Raw genomic sequence first — 21,222 nt, forward strand, 5'->3', positions numbered from 1 at the left:
TTTATCTCTGCATGGTTGGCTGACACTTTGAAACATTTTCATCATCCAATATTGATAGATTTTTAAATTCTTTTTCCTCATTGTTCTTCTGAAACGACTTCAGCTTGGATAATGCCATGATAAACGAATTTTATTTATTCGATAATATCTGGTTCAATTCGATCCTGCTCTGACTGATTCTTCCTTAAGTTATGTGTGCTGTTTGTTTTGTTATAGATTTCAAAGTGATTGTGATTATTATAGATAAATATAAATTTTTTGGTGTTTACATAAATTGGATTTTTTTTAAAGCTTTCAATCTCCTTTGAGCCAAATATGCAAATTGATAAAAATGACTTTTATTGATAGGTGGATCTTTGGTTTGAAGTGTAAAAAGAACAGAGTCTCGGCAACGTCCCGTGTGAATTGCTCAAAATCGTTCAGTCGGAGGTGAAGTATTTGGAAATACAAAAATACTAATTACATACTCATGATCATACATGTTTTGTTAAAATGGAATACTTTAACTTTTCTGTCAATTTATGTCTATTTCTTTCATCAAAAATTAAAAAAAAACCCTTAATTGTTACCAATTGGTATTGTTTCATATCAATTAAACGATTGTTTTTAAAGGACGGGTATGCACATAGCTACAACTGTATGTCCTAAAGTGTTCATTATCTGCTGTTCGATTGATTGATTGATTATTAGGGTTTAACGACCGAGTAGCAATATTTCAGCTATATTCAGGCGATGAACATGAAATGGGATGATAAAATGAACATGATTGATTGATTGATTGTTGGGGTTTAACGTCCGAGCAGCAATATTTCAGCTATATTCAGACGATGAACATGAAACGGATGATAAAATGAACATGAAATGATGAAATGAAAAACGGGATGGGACACAAGGACAGTAGGGTCGACGAATTTTGATTGCCACTAGCAAAAGGGAGGGATGGGTAAGGTCGGGCAATTTAGCCTCCTGTGGCGGAGCGCAAAGGTTCCTACTCCTATCGAATACCACAGCAGGGTTCTTTAACGTGCGAGGAACGTGGCATCTTTCCCAACACGGTGCACCACTATGGTTTGCGGTCAGGTTTTCCGTATTATAGCCTGACAACCCCAGCATGTAACACGCCAGGGGTACCCCATTCCACCACCTGGGGCACACATCCCAGTTGCTCTGTGGGCAGAGCGCCTAGCCCCCGGCTAGGTTTCTGAGCACTATTTAGTCGCCTTTTACGACAAGCTTAGCGCTGCTGCAGGCCTATTCTTTTAACACCCGGACCTGCACGGGGCTAAAATGAACATGAAATGATGATGATGAAAAGAAAAAAAAAGTAATGGGACACAAAGATAATAGTGTCGACAAATTTTGATTGCCACAAGATGCTGAAAACCCCAGCATTTAACACGTCAGGGGGTACCCCATTCCACCACTTGGGGCACACAATCCAGTTGCTCTGTAGGCAGAGCGCCTACCCCAATGCTAGGTTCCCGAGCACTATTTAGTCGCCTTTTACGCTTTTAAGTTTAGCGCTGCTGCAGGCCTATTCTTTTGACACCCGGGCATGTTCGATGTTATCCGGCTGATTAATTTTTCAAAGCAAGATGCCACCAAAAGTTCCATTGCACATTGGTCGGTAAATAGTATGTTCGCGCCGCGGTGGTTTCACCCAGTATGAAATTTCACTCAACCTCAATATGCGCCGATGAACAGGGTCAAAAGTCCTCCGACGCCATGCTCAGAAAAGAACAGTGAAAGAAAAAGCGTCACCTGGGAGGCCACGAAAGACACTGTCCGTGATGCATTTTGTACCGTATTTGTAGAAATAACCGGATACAATTGGCATCAGTCCTACGAATTCAATGGCAAACGGGATAAACGCCCTATTTTGAATAAATAGTGTTCTATCTTCAAACTTGTTCAGAAAAAATATGTTTCATATTTATGATCAAGAGTACATGTATATACTGTAACGACGAATGCAGTTGGAAGTGTTTGTTTGAATTTAAACGCAGACGCACTGTGTTTGCAAAAGGAAGTCTGGCATATTTCTGTTTGTCCAGACAGCAGAAATATGACAACGTAACGGTACATGATTCTTTTTGAGTACGAATGGCTGTGTCCCTCGGTCAAAGGCAAAACCTGAAATCACAATGTTGATGTTATAAATACACTCAGCCCAAACGAACAAAACATTTGATTACAATATTGAAATAATATTATTCGATTCGACTTCAAATGATATTGATAGTACGAACATTTGCATGAGATGTATGTTTTCGCTTATTTCTTCATTATTCAAGTCAATAATGAATGATTTTTATCATGGATTTTCTCCGAAACACATAAACTAAAATGTAGCTCCTGTTCATATTTTAACAAGTTTTTGCTCAATTCTTGTCAGGTCAATCTGAAATGATTATGATGCATATTTTATATTACACTGTTCTGAATTTGATATCAAGAACAATACAGTTAACCTCTTCATCGATTATTCAAAAGAGTTGGTACTTCATATGGTTTATATTCATCTTGTCTACTTACATGATTTAAAAGAGCCGATGTACCAGGTAACCAGATTTAAACTATTTTAACTTTTATGATGTATTGTTTGGAACAACTGCAGCGACAACAGGTGAAAAATAATGAGATTAATATTGAAACTGTTAAACATTATATTCCACTGCTGAACGTCAATACGAAACGCACTTACTTAGAACGATTTCCTGGGTGTACAACCACGTTAAACAAAAAAAAATGTGTTCGTATTTGTTTTGTTCATTTTTGGTAGCGGTGGATATGCAGTGTTTAACCTATGTGCATGGTAAGATTATAGTATTTTATTTGGTTGAATAGATTTAGTCTGTGTCAGAAATCTTCGAATTCGCCGTCTGTATGGGTATAATTCTCCCTTATTAAATGAAAAATCCGTTCAGTACTTGAACCGATTGGTGTAAGCAGTTGTTGGATCTGAAATCTTATGCGGTTGGCAAACGATCTGTCATTGGCCAAAATATACAGTGAAATCATTTACCTATTATCTGCAGCAATAATTGACTCCTGATTAACTTGTTCGTGTACGGCATCTTTTCATGGTTTTTCAAGATTTTTTTAAAAACAAATAAGATCAAATATATCTATAACGTTTTTATAACAATAATTAACTTCCTGATTAACTAGTTCGTGTGCGGCATCTTTTTGTGGTTTTTAAAATATTTTTTACAAAATATAAAAACAAATATATCTATAACGTTTTTAGATTAATTAATTAGTTCATGGGGTCTAACACCCAAGCAGCAATATTTCAGCAATATCCAGGCAATGAACATGAAATGGATGAAAAAAAGAACATGATATGAATATGAAATGAAAAATGTGATAGGACACAAGGACAATAAGGTCAACGGGTTTCTATTGCCATAGGAAATAGTGAGAGCTGGGTAGGATCGGGCAATTGTGGCGGATAGCAAAGGTTCTTACTCCTACCGAATACGGCATCAGGATTCTTTGACGTGCAAGCTAAGCATCTTTTGAAACACGTTACACCACTATCGTTTGCAATCAGGTTTTTTGTATTATAGCCTACGACCCCAGCATAAAGTATCCTACGGTTATCCTATTCTACTACGTTTTACACAGTGTTTTGAGGGCTATTTAGTCGCCTTTTAGGTAGTACAATACAGCTAGGTCATTTCTGAAACTTTGGTCCTATTTTGTTGAAATAAAGTTGTTTTGAGGCAGTCCGCACAGAAGTTTCTAGTGTTTTTGTCATAACAAAAAGTGTATATTTTTGAAATCCTTGGTGTTTGGAGGTTCAAGTCATTTATAAATAATTTAGTGATTATTGTTATAAAATCCAGTAGCCATGGTAACATTCTGTAAAAAATGTTACTGAGTTTTAGTTTAAATCAGGAGTGCCTTTCCAAAACTAACAGCCAAATACTATGTTTTATAAAATATCAGGCACTTAGACACTACCACAGGATGAAAGCATGCACGGAGTAGGTGGGACAAGGGTTAAAATAATAAAACCCTTTTCGATTCATTCTCTCACAATTTTAGTTCCATAAGTTCATGTGAAAGAAGGTATTTTGACAATCAGCCATCTGATGCTGAGGAGAGAATCTAATACGGCAGGGGACTGAAACGTTCCGGATACCATTCTTTATTTAAATTATACCTGTTTACCATTACATATATTACATCTGTCTATGTATAAATGCTGAACAACATTTAAACAATATATCCACCAAATTTTAACTTTTAATTTTAAGTTTTACAACATTTGAATGGGGAAACTTGGTGTGCGAAACAGTTCACCCATAAGATGATTAGTACTGCTACAGGCCTATTCGTTTGACACCCGGACCTTCGAGGGGCGGTTCAAAAGAAGGAACATCGGTTAGCTGGAAACGTTAATCTCAGTTTCGCTATACAGATGATGTATTATCATTAAACAATCCTAGTTTCGGGGATTTGGGGTAGATGATCCCAGGTTTTAGTGCGGTCCGAGTTGCTCATTTGCTTTTGTTACTGTGTATGTATTGTTTTAGTTACTGTATGATCTTGTTGTTTGTTGCTCAGGCTTTAAACCCCAATAGTAACGATAAATCTTTTTTGTGTATGCCTGTTTTCAATATCTGGTCTTTGTCCCTAGATTGTATTCTTTTGAGAACCGCTAGAACCTTGGTTCCATTGATAACTCTTTTGAGCAAATGTGGGAACGTTAATAGAATAATCACAAAAATACGAGAATTGTTATAACCTGTTTGATCGATCACTTAATATAAAGGCCATTTAAATGACTTGCAGAATAATACTGTTTTGGAAGAAAATTGACCGCGACTTATAGAGATGATTAATGAGGATCAAGAGGTCTCTGCTATGGCCATCGGGTGCTATCAAAATGTTATTTCGGTTGTTTTTAATGTCTGTAATGTCATTTGGGCTGCCCAGGGTCAAGTCAAAAAACTTATCTAACATTATCTTAAACTTTCGAATAGACTATAAATGTATATGCAAGATTATTTAATTAAATATCAATTAGTACCTAATTTCAAAGAGGTACACGATGTTGACATTATTAATTTTATTTTTTTGCAAACTGAAATACTAATCAAAGTTATTGGGTTTGTTTTCATTGAGAAACTGCATTCAAAAAAATTCATAAATACGATAAAATCTGTAAAGTTAGATTAGTGCCATCAGTACTAATACAGTTGGACGATTAATAGGCAAATATATATCATATACAGAAGCGAAAAACATAAAAAAAGATAACCTAATGAGAACCATGTTAACTTTTCTTTCCTTACACTTAAGAATGTAGTTCATGGAACTGCTTTTTTTCCGCACTTTTTTTAGGATTTTTTTACTCGCCACTTTGATGAACCTATCAATAAAGTAAAAGAGCACGCATATCTATTTCTGAGATAATTAAACAATAAAAAGAAAGGCCTCATCTTCCCTCTCTCCATTTCCTGTGAGCAAAACAATATGTTTGCCAAACTTAGATCAAAAGAAATGTAGTAAAATATTTTCAAAGTAAATTTGAGGAACATGCTTTAAACTAATATTCATTTTGATCCATAAAACGCAGAACGCTTAAAGAAGCTATAGACACGAATGTAACCAGAGGGGTAGCACCAAGATCGCGATTGCTACGTCGCGTAAATTTAACTTGTTAACAATTTTTTTTCCATTCTTGACTAGAACTTTAGGTACAGGAACAAAAAACATTCGCACGGCCCTGGTTACATCACATTTCGTATCATAATGATCCACATAATTGAGGAGAGGAACTCATTAAATTTCAATAATTTTAGGCATATTTTGTGAAATACACTTCACAAGAATAAAAAAGCATTATATATCGATGCTTGTTGTTTTAAAAATTGCTTTAAGATCACGCAATAATGCCAACTCAAACATTTTGATAAATTACATAATAATGGAACAAGGAATGTTGTCTCTTATCTATTAAAATGTACATATCTGATAGTTAAATCACCGTTCAAAAGACAAACAAAAAGCAATATTTAGTTTAGGGAGTTTTTGAGGAAGTACAATAAGATTACATAGTAGTATAAAGAAATCACTATTCTTCCATTAATAGCCGTTTTCGAGTTTTAAGATGAGGTCACGCACTCACATTTTTTTTATTGTTGAATCCAATCCAATCCAAAGCATTGTTGTTGTCATAAACAATTTGATGTTCAGCAACTTCACGTCACAATCAAAGTGGTTTGAATGATGGAGAAATTCACACTTAACATAGGCAAGTTTGATTTTAAAGTGTTCTCGGGAAGAATATAGGTGCTTCAACTTGTCCTTAATGAATCTGAGATGTTTAACACTCGAGAGGGAAGTTCATAGATACGCTTCACTTGTGCAAGGGACATAATTTTTTAACACTCATGCAAGAAATTATGTCTTCAATAGGAACTCTTATAAGAATCTATCAATTTTAATGTACGCAAAATTTCAAAACAAGTTTTAAAGAAGCTCGTTTAATACGTAATTTTTAGTTTTAATGAAAGAAAATGCTACAATAAGCCATACCAATCATATACTTTAATCCATGGAAATAATGTCATTATTATTTGGCTTGTCAACATTGATAATATCATCATACACTCGTGGTAAGCGCGAGGATGAAAATGGACGCAGTTTTTGACATTAAAATATACGTCTTCGACAGCAGTTTTTTTTCTGCTTTTTTCTGCTCACGACGTTTATTTTAAGTATTTTGCAACGTATGCAAACATATCATAAAGCCACTATAACCAAAAATAAATAAAAATATAACTAAACAAAGAATGATCGAAATCACAAACTAAATGGCTGGTGTATAGTTTTTGCGATTTTGATGCAAAAATGTATATGAAAAAGTCTGGCAGGCGGATACTAAGTGATGAACTAAGTACGAAACCTGCTAAAACACTGCAAAATACACTGTCTGCTAGACGATTAGCTATACAAAAAATGATTTATAAATTTCATAATTTAACAGCAATAAATATATTTTCTTATTCGCTTTGTTTCAGTGTTGCAGTTTAACATGAAAATAGTTGTTCTTCCTTTGTAAACTTATTTTATTGAGACGGCGGAATGGCCAAGTATATTCGGAGAGTTTTAATAAAAGTGTAATAGGGCACATTAATTATACGATACCAACAATAAACTTTCAAAATATCCCGTATTACATGTATGATTCTGCATGTCAGTATTAAAGACCCATCTCTTCCCGTGTTACTCAGGGAAGTCAATGATAATATCTACAGATCGTAGATTAGGTAATTAAAAAGTACTTCGGCATAATATCATCGCACTCCTAGAAAAGCCGTCAAAAAAGTGTTTTATAGACATCCTAAAATTGCAGTTTTTCATTGTTTCTTGAATTTTTAGTTCTTACAAAATGGGTTTTTAATGTATTGTTTGAGCCCCGGTGGTTATTATTGTGATTAAAGCTTTGCCTAGTAAGGATTTAGATTTAAGAGAATACTTTAGATTTTCTTGAACAAAGACAAAATGTAAAGGCCCGGTTCCTTCCTTAACAGCAAAATCCTACACTAAAGCAACTTATTTATGCTTGATGTAATAAAAGTAACGATTGTTAAATGATGGGTTTTTTTTTCTAATGGAACTTAAGTACCGTTCTGTATAAAAATCATGCAATTGACGGCACAAAGTTTTTTTTTTTCTAAATTTGATCTTCCTTACCACAAATGTATTCAATACATCTATAAAACAACCGACATAAAAACGAAGCATCTGTGATATACATATGTTTTGAATGATTTTATAGGGAAAAAGTGTGGGAGAATTTTCCCAACATTTTTCTATAGTGCAAATCAACTGACCTTTCAATATCCTAAGAAGACAAATTTTACTTGTTATTATTATTATTATTATTATTATTAAACAATATTTGTATACCGCGTAATCTAATTATACAATTAAGCGCTTTACATGTTAAAAACATATGAAATACATTCACAATATATCAATGTATAAAAATGAATAACATGTATAACAATTTTGAGCTCAACCGCAAAAAATTATTAAGAGGATACACATTAAAAATAATCAAATGAAAAACCACAATAAATAAAATCAATATTTGAGTCCAAAAACAAATGAAGTAGAATATTTTAAAATGAATAAAATATAAAAAACATGTCATGTTGAGCACTACATTAACTTTAAATGCAGAGAAATTTTAATAAAATTTTGAAACACTAAAAACAGTGAAATTAGATTTAGATGGTTTATTCTGGATGTTATAAGGTAAGGATATTTGGAAAATGCAACAAAATTGTCTATGTGTTTTTCTGCGTGTGCCACAACTTAATTTTGCCTGATTCTTTAATATAGAAGTACTTAAGATGACGCATTTAGGTACTGGGTATATACTGTTTTATCTTTAAATGTATGTCGTACATGAAACTTGCCGAGGCAGTAAATTAAACAAAAAATTTCAAACGAACACAAAAAAAAATTAAAAAAAATAATAACGCAGGGAATTTTAGCAGAGCTGTATAGGAGTTTCTGAGATGCAGTGCATGAAAGGTTCAACGCACATTTTCATTAAAATGATTTATTGTAGCATTCTGCTATTTAAATTGATGATGGATTTTTGTTCATTTGTACATGGTAAGATTATCTTTATTTTGTATACTAAATAAGGATAATTTTTTTCTGTCGTGAATAAAGTTATTTTTTTGTTTTTGATTGGTTTATTTTGTTTGTTTGTTTTGTTTGTTTTTTTAGGGGTTTTTTTTTTGGCAATCCAATTTGATTGAATTCAAACTAAATGAAAAAAATCATAAATAATCTTTGAACAATCCTAATTTCGGGGACTTGATTATCGCATCTATCCCAAAGACCTTGAGATAAAGGATAATACTGACACTGTGAAGTCAGCCTCATATCTGGACCTACACTTAGAAATTGATGGTAAAGGAAAACTATTGACCAAACTTTACGACAAACGTGATGACTTTTCATTCAGAATTGTCAACTTTCCTTTCATCTGCAGCAACACCCCTTCAGTGCCTGCGTATGAAGTGTTCATATCACAACTTATACGTTATACCAGAGCTTGCCGAAACTACGCAGACTTTTTTTATCGCACTAGAACTCTAACAAATATGCTTCTGAAACAGGGTTAAGTTGCAACAAGATTGAAGTCATCACTACAGAAGTTTTATGGTCGTCATCATGAACTCGTGGATCGTTATGATGTACCCATCTGCACTCATGAAAACTGATTTATTCAACGGGTTATACATGTTTTGTCGTTTGTCTACCCCGGACTTGACTTTTTATAAACAACTCGACGGGTGTTTCTAGAAAAGCAGAGGACGCTTACCCTACCGGTGCACCTGGTGGAGTCCATTTGTTACTTTGTATGTATGATTTTAGTTACTTTATGTTCTTTGTTGTGTATGTCTGTTTTCTTTGTCTACTCTGTCCCTGGATTACATTCTTTTGATTACTGCTATAACCTTGGTTCCCTTGATTACTCTGTCAATTTGCAAGTCTTCACGATGGTGAACTAACAAACATAGAAATCACAACAAACCATAGTGGTGCACCATGTTGGGAAAGATGCCACGTTCCTCGCACGTTAAAGTACCCTGCTGTGGTATTCGATAGGAGTAGGAACCTTTGCGCTCCACAACAGGAGGCTAAATTGCCCGACCTTACCCATCCCCCCTTTTTCCAGTGGCAATCAAAATTTGTCGACCTTATCATCCTTGTGACCAATCCTTTTTTTTCATTTCATGTTCATTGTCTGAATATAGCTGAAATATTGCTGCTCGGACGTTAAACCCCAACAAACAAACAAACAAAAACAACAAAATTATATCTCATAATCAGTTTAGTTCTGTCAATATAAAATAGAAGTTATACTAAGAAACACCATTTGATTTATTTTGAAAAATTTTAAATTTATTATTTAAAATGAACATTCACGTTCACCAAGAAAATTGACCTCTAATAAAAATTCAATTTCAACATAATAGTTGTTTTCACGAAAACTTTATATTGAAATAGAAGATAACTGTATTGTATAAGTAGACTTCGAGGAGGAAATTTTCCAAAAGCTATTTCTGGTGAGGTTATACAAAGTTTTAACATGCATAGGTCCTTCTTTGTCCGGATTATCTCCAACTAAAATCCATTGCAAATAATTAATATTCTTCGTGCACAAATAATTCGAAGTCCAACCTTCCTAAAAATAACCCTCAAGTCCCTTCAGAGGTTTAGTAGGAGTTGCACTTTCAAGAACCGAATGAAGTCACATAAGCTTCTGTAGTATTTATTTAAAGTTTGTTTGTTTGTTGGGGTTTAACGTCCGAGCAGCAATATTTCAGCTATATTCAGACAATGAACATGAAATGAAAAAAAAAGGATGGGTCACAAGGATTATAGGGTCGACAAATTTTGATTGCGACTGGAAAAAGGGGGGATGGGTAAGGTCGGGCAATTTAGCCTCCTGTGGTGGAGCGCAAAGGTTCCTACTCCTATCGAATTCCACAGCAAGGTACTTTAACGTGCGAGGAACGTGGCATCTTTCCCAACACGGTGCACCACTATGGTTTGCGGTCAGGTTTTCCGTATTATAGCCTGACAACCCAGCATGTAACACGCCAGGGGTACCCCATTCCACCACCTGGGGCACACATCCCAGTTGCTCTGTGGGCAGAGCGCCTAGCCCCCGGCTAGGTTTCTGAGCACTATTTAGTCGCCTTTTACGACAAGCTTAGCGCTGCTGTAGGCCTATTCTTTTAACACCCGGACCTGCAAGGGGCAGTATTTAAAGTGTTTGCATCTTTGAATATTGCTTTCGTCCCATCTAATGTGGACTGCTGAACGGACAGGCGATCGACTAACAGACATGATGATTTCTATTATACACATTTCATGTTGTCACATCCTTTTTTTGCAATAATCCATTACGCAATCTTTAATTGCACGGGGAATAATCAAGATGGTTCACGCTCTGTGTAGCAAATCATTTATGAACCTGTTCTCTATGCATATTCAAAACATATTTTAAAACGATATGTAAATATTTGATTGAAATAATTGGTTTGACTACACAAAATAGAAAACAGACATTCCTTTTTCAAGCCTTTTCAATCCTTTTTTCTTTCGATTTTTATCGATTTCAATCGACATTCATGTAAGATGCATAGAATGTGGACAACAAAGCATTTCATTAGTGCTACAGTGTACCAATTACATGTTTTAGTATTTTTGTGGATTACGTACTCACACTAGTTATTGTTCGTGTTTTCAGCTAATATAACTTTTTTTGCAGGGTATTCGTTCTACACGTGTATTTCTGAAAGAACAGGGTTTCAAATTCAAGATAACTGGGGCGACCAAACCACTCTGGGATGTATTAATAAATGTATTACAATGGATCCCAGGAATAAATTCAGTGGAACGTTACGTTTGGTGAGGCTTTATTTATTTTTTTATCCTTAGTTTTGTATAGATGCTACAAAGTAGATCTTTGTATTTTAATTTTGAACATATTTTGTGATATAACTTATAAATATTCATAAGAAAAAAAAACAAATTCAGATGAAACGCATTTTCTAAAATATTTTGTAGGATAATGGTCAGTGGACCTGCCATTGCGCTCAACAGATTATAACGGTTCTAAAATCGTCAAGTGGATGTGGAAGTGATGTATGCCCGCAAAGGCCCTCAGATTTATGCGGCAATACTAATATAATGGCAGTGTACTCGATTGGTAAGTAAGGAAAATCATCTTATCAGATATGTTATACATGTAAAGGTAAAACTTGTCAAAATCTGAGCAAATAAATCTAAAATTCCTGCTTGGACCAGCGACTAACATACATTCTCTATTTTTTACGTAACTCTTTGACGGCTAGATATTTTGCTATTTGAAGCATGAAAAATAGCAAATTCGCGTTGAGATTGGTTGTTGTATAATTTGATACAACTACAAAGCTACAGCTATGACGTCTAAAAATTACTTTCTTCATTCTCTGCAGGAGCAACTGGTGACGTCATAGTTATACAAGCGATATAATTTACGTAAAGGCCGATACAAAGTGTAAAGTGGTCAAAATTTTCAATAGGATTTAATAGAGTAATTTAGTGGTTATTCGTAAAAACTCGTGAATCTTGAACACCGCAAAATCTCAACTTTCTTAATTTAAATCCAATACCATAACAAAATCGGCGAGGTTCGTTTATTACCACACTTTCTCAATAAGGAAGTCAAATGCATGTTCCTTAAAGGATGAACATACTTAATATTTCTAGTAGACATTTTTTTCTAGTTTTCCTGAAAGACCACATTGAAGGAATTTTTTTACCATCACCCTAAAAAAAGCATGATTGTTGACAGAGCAAAGCATGTTACAATGACTGCATTAAAATAGGATTTATTAGTTTTTTCCGCCATTTTCTTGCAGGAATAGGCCGCAACCGTCATGTGGAGACAACAGTCATTTCTAGATGTTATCAATACTTTTTTTATAATACTATAAAATGTGTACATGAGTTTCATATATTGCTACAGAAATGCTGTAATTGATTATTGAAGACTGAAAATTACCATTTATACACACTTATTTCTCCATCTTGAACTCTCTAGACTCTAAAAATGAATCTAATTAGCACATATTTCTGAAATTTCTAATTGATAATCTTGTGTACAATAATAACCACCAAAGCACACTTCTGAGGCATTACAAAAGCACTCGTCACAAAACAATAAGACTGGTTTGTACAGTGTATATCCGCCGTGCAGGTCTGGGTGTTACAAGAATAGGCCTGCAGCAGCGCTAAGCTTGCCGTAAAAAGCGACTAAATAGTGCTCAGAAACCCTAGCCGGGGGCTCTTCCCACAGAGCAACTGGGATGTGTGCCCCAGGTGGTGGAATGGGGTACCCCTGGCGTGTTACATGCTGGGGTTGTCAAGTTATAATACGGAAACCCTGACCGCAAACCATAGTGGTGCACCGTGTTGGGAAAGATGCCACGTTCCTCGCACGTTAAAGTACCCTGCTGTGGTATTCGATAGGAGTAGGAACCTTTGCACTCCGCCACAGGAGGCTAAATTGCCCGACCTTACCCATCCCCCTTTTTCTAGTGGCAATCAAAATTTGTCGACCCTGTTGTCCTTGTGACCCATCCTTTTTTTTATCATTTCATATTCATTTTATCATCCATTTCATGTTCATTGTCTAAATATAGCTGAAATATCGCTGCTCGGACGTTAAACCCCAACAAACAAACAAACAGTAACTCCCATAGAGGTGTTAATTCAATGTGGATCCTGAAATATATTCGAAAAATCTCCTGGAAACCATCAATTCAAAATTATCAAAATACTATAGTATTAAAACCTATGATTTTTCAACGCTTTATACTTCTATTACCTATACTCAGTTAAAATCCCGACTCAAAAACATTATACGACGTTGTTACTCCAAAAATGGAGTTTTTTTACCGTGCAGGTCCGGGTGTTAAAAGAATAGGCCTGCAGCAGCGCTACGCTTGTCGTAAAAGGCGACTAAATAGTGCTCAGAACCCTAGCCCCTAGGGCGCTCTGCCAACAGAGTAACTGGGATGTGTGCCCCAGGTGGTTGAATGGGGTACCCCTGGCGTGTTACATGCTGGGGTTGTCAGGCTATAATACGGAAAACCTGACCGCAAACCATAGTGGTGCACCGTATTGGGAAAGATGCCACGTTCCTCGCACGTTAAAGAACCCTGCTGTGGTATTCGATAGGAGTAGGAACCTTTGCGCTCCGCCACAGGAGGCTAAATTGCCCGACCATACCCATCCCCCCTTTTTCCAGTGGTAATCAAAATTTGTTGACCCTTTTATCCTTGTGTTCCATCCTTTTTTTCATTTCATGTTCATTTTATCATCCATTTCATGTTCATCGTCTGAATATAGCTGAAATATTGCTGCTCGGACGTTAAACCCCAGTTGCTCTGTGGGCAGAGCGCTTAGCCCCCCGGCTAGGTTTCTGAGCACTATTTAGTCGCCTTTTACGACAAGCTTAGCGCTGCTGCAGGCCTATTCTTTTGACACCCGGACCTGCACGGGGCTCATAACCAGTTAAATGATTAATCACTAATGATTATCGTGGTTAACTACAGACAGACAGATCCCTGAGCAATGTGTTAAAATTTTCCATGTACAATGGCTGAAAAATAATAAGCGCGTACATGCACAAATCATTGTTGATAAACTTATCAATACTGTTAATTAAATCACCAATCTATATAATATTTTCTAAGTTTTAAAATACAAAAACGAGAAAAATGAAAATGAAACATTTTTTATTAGAATTTTTGATTACGAATAATAGTAAATTAATTTGGGAAAGTTTGAAGTAAATGCATATATATAGGTAGTAAACCTCCCGCTATCGACTGGAGCCTCTCAACATTTCATCATACATTCCGTAATTTTCAACGGTCTTGTCAGTCTCCCGCTGGAAGCTTTAATCCTGCGCTTTCGAAATTTTCGCTATTCATCAGTCAAAATATTAGGGATGAAACTGGGAAGTTAAGAAGCTGAGGAGTGACACACTTCAATTTGGATAAGAATAATAGGGGGTCTCCTTTTGTAGGGTTTCTGAAGATTAAGATCAGTGCAAACCGTATCTCCGCTAAAATGCAGGAAATCTTGGTACATCTTAAATTAGGGTTAAAAAAAACTAATTTCAATAAATGTCACGTGGATATTCATACCACTAAACCTCAGATGGTTCACGGTCAGACCATGCTTATTTAACCTGTCAACCTACATGTATAAGGCATTGTCGCACCCCATTAAATCCACCATCCGCGTGTTTTTTTTGTTTTTTTTTTGCTTTTTTCAAATATTTTCAAGAGGCGGATAACAACATTTTGGAGACATGGATTAAATACAAACGTAACATAGGATGCAAAATAAAAGACAACTTCGTTCACATAAAATATAGACGCTAAAATTTGCATTTAATATTCGAAAAACCGACAAAAAGCGGAATTGCAGACAACAATTAGCACGACAGGACTGCTTGGCACAAATATTATATAAGACCTGTTATAACAAATACTAAAACTACATGTAGGCTATTAAGCACAGATATTTACATATAGACGTGAATTAATTACATGTACATCCGTGCTCCTCCTGAGCGGAGCATCAAAGTTCTTCCTCAGGTAACAGCTTTGATACAAAAACGGGTATTTTAAGTGTCTACATGCTTTGGCGTATGTGTCAGCGTACAGTAAATACGAATGAAATGTTGGAATATTTACTTTATATACAAGAAACTTAAGCAACAGGATTTTATACACAGAAAGTTGCGTAAAATTGACCAGCATTTTGCATATATTAAATTTGCAATATCGAATACATGTAAGGACATGTTTAATATGTACGCATTGTAAATGTATATGTATTGAAGATTTTTCCCGAATGAAGAAAACAGTGTTGAAGGAACTTTGTATATAGAACTGTACTTAATCATTGCAATAAATAAATACCCAGACCTGGATTTTTTTACTTGCAAATAAAGCAAACGGCTTTTAATTTTTTTTTACTTTCAAAATAAATACAGAAGCGAGTAAAAAACTTTATTCGCGCTTGATATAATAACAGTGTTTCCTACTTTGCCCGATCGTATGAGGAAATAAAATGCGTTGTAGCATTTATTACAAAGAAAATTATCTTTAGACAGCGTGCTGCAGGTTTCTATACACTAATGCTTATACAAGCTTATTTAAATCTCTCATGTTTGTACTACGTTCCATGCAAAAGTAAATCATAATGTAGAGCTATCTTTTATCGAGGAGATTTATACTGATATTAAAGCAAAAAATATTGAAATCTATTGGATTCCAATAATAAATCCATAGAAAAAATTCCCCGTAAAGGACAGTAACGCGGTTCAAAGTATACAAGTACATTCACGTACATGCATGCATGTTTATAGCAGTGGCTGTCTGATCAAAGATTATTTCAGACTTTATTTCATTTTTTGGCATAAAGGTGAGAAAAAAGCTCTTTAATTAATATATCTACTCCACTTGAACAGTGTAATTAGGATTTCAGTGTACATTACACCGATGGCCAGGTACTTAATCATGTGACAGTTAGCTAGGTCACATGATACATGTACAGGTATTTTGAAGGGATTTTAAGCATGATTTTAAAAGGTTTTTTTGTTAAATGCACATAGAGATCCAGCGTTAACCAAAAAATCCCTTTTCCTGTAGAAAGATTTTATAAATGCACACTTTCAGTATCATCATTCTTTTTTTTTTTTTTGGTTATCGCTGGATCTCACTATAAAACGTGACAGAAGAGTGAAAAAATGCTTTTTTATTGACAAAATAGCCTTCCAGGCGGTTTTTGTGCGTTCGTTTCTGTATTGTTACTCTTTAAATCACAAACTGAATGCATAAAATTGAAAATTTACAATATGTATTACATTATTGTTTAGTTTTCTTCCGAATTGATAATTTTTTTACCAATTATTTCAGTAGGCAGAACAAGGCCTTATGGGCCCTCATCCTTTGTGATATACTTTCGGTGAAGTATAACTCGGTAAATGAAAGCCTAATTACCTAGCTAGGAGAATGGTCTAGCGTGACTTACTGCAGGCGGTGTTGTGTTAGATGTCAGAGGAGAAAAGGGGTTCGAATCCAGTCGTTTGGAGCGACCGGTTCTAATAAATGGGGTGTATGGTAGCTTAGACTTGAATAAACATGTGAATATTTACTTTTAGGGGGTTATTTTTCAAACTGATAGTTTGAATCAGAACGCCGTGCTTTTGGATTTTTTTTTGTATTTAAAGACGTCATACAACATCGCCAGTATCATTTAGCTTAGAATAGTAGTAAAACCTCTATCCTTGTTCACTTTCAAAATTGAGAACCCAACATCTATTTTTTGTCAAAACAAAAATGCACCAGTGTTACTTAATACAATGTACTTTACAAAGTTATTTAGTCGTTTTGACAGTGAATGCCTAATTATATATATAAATTTTTTTTTAATTTAGAGGGTGACACTTTCCCCGTCACTATAGTTGATCCTTCAAATATAACTACAACTAGTTCGCCTATATTGACCACTACTCATCCAACTACGTTGACTACTGCTAATTCAGAAATGCTAACTACAACTGATTTATCACTGTATATAGCTCCGACATCAATGGAGGCAACTGCCCGCAACACAACAGATGTATCAATCCGTTCGTCAAGCAAAGAAACCGCTTCAAAAGAACTTGTGGAGCTAACGACGACGGAGTCGCTTTCATCTTTATCTTCAACAACAGTCACTTCAACTATCAATAATAATTGTAATTGTCCGTGCCCATCTGTAAGCACAAAGTGGGACTTTATTGCAAATCTTTCATTGTCTAGAGAAGAACTAAAGTTATATTTAAAAGATCATCTGGATGAGTTGCAAAAAGAAATTGCTGTTGATATACAGTTGATATCCTCATATATAAATAAGAAGATATCAGCGAGAGACGAGAGATTTTCTGCAATGGCGACCGGATGCTTTGGCATTGTAATTATCAGTACTCTTATTGTTTTGATAATCTGTAGCGACGTCGTTAGCTGTTTGATGCGGAAATAAAAAAATCGGTAGACATGTATAGTGTGTCTAGTAGACCGTGCTCGTACTTGATGAATAAAGCATGTATGCTATTAAACTTAATAAAAGAAACAGATGTCGATGAACAGTTATATTCTAGTGTCCTGAAATGTTCCGACAGTGCTAGGTCACATTCATTTACATGGATTTATATGTTACTTATCATTATTAACGTGAAAAAGCATTTTCTCTTAAGCACCAAAATACCGTTTGTTGGGTTGGATTAAAACAAACAAGACTTTGTAAAAATTAAATCAATCAGAAAGCGAATAGAAGCAGAAATCAAATCGGACCAGCACGAAATTAAACTTGTCCTTATGTTTTCATCTATCGTTTTAATATTATCGGACCAGCACGAAATAAAACTTCTTATGTTTTCATCTATCGTTTTAATATTTGTTAGCAAAAACTTTTTATTCAAAATATTTAAATAGATGGTCCCGTATAGTGCTTGTCAAAAAGAAAATATTGTCTGTTTAAATAAGCTCGAAAAATAGAATAACATTAAACTAGACATTGACCTTAACGGGACTGATACAATTGCAGCTAGTTGAACCATGAGGACCAATGCGGACACACAATTCAAATTGGACACACTTTCAGAATATAACTGCAAATTTATACATCCCAAAATGGTAATTTAACACTCCTTTAAGTTTTATAACAATCCTCCCTGTAAATGAGGAGGATTTGTGAACCACGGATCAGCCCAAATTTTGCTGAAAAATGCCTAAAGTTGAACAGCTGTCATTTCTACAATTTTACCCAAACAGAAATTATCGACAGTATGCACATCCCAATATGGTATTCTATCACTCCATTGAATGTCATTTCAATCCTGTAAGTGGGGAGTTGCGATAACAACATATCAGACCAAGTTTTGCTAATATATGCCTAATTTCTACAATTTTTGTCATAATTGGAACAGAAATTCCTGATAATATACACATCTCCATGTGGTCATATTACATCGATCCCACAAAGTTTCATAACAATGCTGCAAGCTTCTCAGAGACAGACTGACAGAATGAAACCTTTATCCCCCGAACTTCGTTTACGGGTGGGATATAAAATGTTTGACAATGTATGATAGTGTTTTTAGCTTCAGTTCAGATGTATATTATATTGTCTTTAATAACCCATGAATTGATGTATCATGCCTGATATACGTAAACCTTCTTGTATTACATTATAAGTAAGTTACGTTACGTGCGTTAATATGATTATCTAAGCTTAATACTGCTGTTCTGCGGGTAGATAATATTAGACTATTTAATATTGAATATTTTTTTCAACGAGAGGGAGTTTCTCGTGCTTATCTCGCCGAGCGGCTTTGCGTGCCACGAGACGAGATGAGCATGAGAAACTCCCGCGAGTTTAAAAAATATTTAATAATCTGTTTATCGCTGTTTTGCTGAATTGTAAGATATTCTTGACCTAAATATGTAAGTTTTATAAGCGCTGCAAAATTTCCTATCGATACTGTTTTTCAGCGACGTGCTACGTGACGTCACGTGTGTTGTGCAGCTGTGATTCACATTTAAAAAAAAAATCGGTTAACTATGACAGTCGCGTTTAAAATTTATATTTATAATAATTTTATGATTTATTCATTCTAATCGGGTAAGTTACTGTATTTAATCATTTTTCATTGAAGACTAGAAAATATTGCCACAAATTAGCCATTATTTCACAGTCTGTATTTGAGTACTTATAACTTCATCTCTTTTACATCCAGCTTAAAATCATTTGTATGTCAGACATTTTTATTCACCCTCTTATACTTACAATTGAAGTTCAAATTCTGCGAACACTTGTGTCATAAGAAAAAAAACTTTTTGTTTTATGTTTGTTAAAAAATGGAGTTCATACCAATCATCTGTCAGGAATGAAAAACTTAAGAATTACTGAAAATTAAGATCATCAGTATTAACACAACGGCTCTAGTGATGCATAAAACTCGTTAAAATAAGAATGTGTTATTTTAAACTTCATTAGTTACCTGATAATTTTATTTTTTTTTTTTTCATTTTCATATTTGTATAGATAAAGGTTGAACATGTATTGGTCTATGAAAAGTACAGGGAAGTGTGACTTATGATATATTAATTGTATATTATATATTTAAGCAGGTGACCTGATTGGTTAGAACTTGTATAATTATGATTGATGTCATAAAAAGTTATAGGTGTCACGTGATAGTTTCAAAAAGTGCCGTTGGTTGTATGAGTCATGAGTTTCACATAAATGAAAGTGATGTATATTGGTCTAGATGTTATGTTTCTAAAAAATACATGTAACAGAAAGTTGACTAAAAAGAGCAGAAATACGAAAATGAAAACGTATCCACCATCAGTCAGATCTTAAAATATGTAACCATAAATGTTTCGACTACCATTATTTTACCAATTTTGAGTGAAGGTAACTCATCTTCTCAATTAAGTCTTATCTACACATATTTGCTTTGATTGCTTTGCATTGTATCCTTTATTTGTAAATTTATTCGTTTTTTTTCCAAAAACGAAATTTTCTTTTCTTCATCTATATTCTGTAATTCGAAAACTTCAATTGGTGTGACCATATAATTTCAGGTGACCACTAAATGAAGGATATAATTTGGTGTGGTATAAATCTTGTAACAAGAAAAGTGAAAAATTTTAGAATTTGACGTAAGCACTTACAGCAGTGTGACAAAAAAGTAACTTTGTTGTCAGATTTATTTTCTTCTGAAGCCTTACACAGCCTTATTGTCTTTAATAAAAGTTTTTGAATTTTATTCCAACGTTTGTTTTTGATGTTTATAAAAAATACATTTATTCAAAGCTAACTACCACCGATTATAAGAAAAAGTTTGCTGCAAAATAACAAACCATATCTAGATTATGATAATGTTGGAATGTCGGCACTAAATTGTGCACTTATGCCTTGTGCCATGTTTTCTTTTATCATGACGTGTACGGTAAAACCACCATATAAATACGAAGACCGACTGTAGAAGGCGCGTATCCGGGTCGCATACTACGGACGATAGACATTAGATAAGTTAGAATCTTGCATCCTACTTCAATCAGCGTTTGTCCAGGGGTTTCCTGTTATAGTAATTAACAAATTAAAATTTTTAGTTTTTTTTAACCATAAAGTTTATAATGATAATTGACAAGCAAAAATTTAGAAAGAGGTTACTCCAAATTTCTGTCTCTTTCATTCTTGATACGACCCTAATTTTATCAAAGACAAGATTTATCATTTAAACTACACAAAACAGTATATTGAAACTTTGAACATACATATTTTTTCCACAATGTCGTTGTTGAAAATATGTGCAAACTGACAGCATGATGTTTTGTTTTCTATTTCGACTCTTTGTATTACTTATATATATTAGATAGAAAACAAGCAAAAGACAATTTTAAAAGTATTCTGTAAAGGTTAAAGAGGGAGATCATTTTTAGAACAAGAGACATGTCATTCATAAATCATGGACAAAGACAAGACTTAAAAACAGGCAAAAACTCTAGGAATACATGGAATAAATATTTCAACTCAAATAACTGTCGTCGT

General features: G+C 34.5%; 2 protein-coding genes across 3 annotated transcripts in view; both read left to right on the plus strand.

Annotated features, from left to right (window-relative positions):
* The window catches only part of LOC148625374 (uncharacterized), a 342,046-nt gene that overhangs the window by 27,392 nt on the left and 293,432 nt on the right, over positions 1–21,222 (plus strand). The window lies entirely within an intron of this gene.
* Positions 2,613–20,399, plus strand: LOC148625376 (uncharacterized). The gene is made up of 4 exons (XM_088568858.1): positions 2,613–2,815; positions 11,324–11,463; positions 11,623–11,764; positions 17,057–20,399. Exons 1-4 carry the CDS (start codon positions 2,749–2,751, stop codon positions 17,641–17,643), a joined length of 936 nt encoding a protein of 311 aa, XP_088424984.1. The 5' UTR covers positions 2,613–2,748; the 3' UTR covers positions 17,644–20,399.

The sequence above is a fragment of the Perna viridis genome, chromosome 2, assembly GCF_037379345.1.
Source record: "Perna viridis isolate PV_CMFRI_1.1 ecotype Kerala chromosome 2, ASM3737934v1, whole genome shotgun sequence".
NCBI lineage: Eukaryota > Metazoa > Mollusca > Bivalvia > Mytilida > Mytilidae > Perna > Perna viridis.

Coding starts and splice junctions, on each gene's coding strand:
- LOC148625376 (XM_088568858.1), top strand. CDS start 2,749: ATGTGTTCGTATTTGTTTTGTTCATTTTTGGTAGCGGTGGATATGCAG. Junction 2,816..11,323: donor GTGTTTAACCTATGTGCATG/GTAAGATTATAG, acceptor CTTTTTTTGCAG/GGTATTCGTTCTACACGTGT. Junction 11,464..11,622: donor TCAGTGGAACGTTACGTTTG/GTGAGGCTTTAT, acceptor AATATTTTGTAG/GATAATGGTCAGTGGACCTG.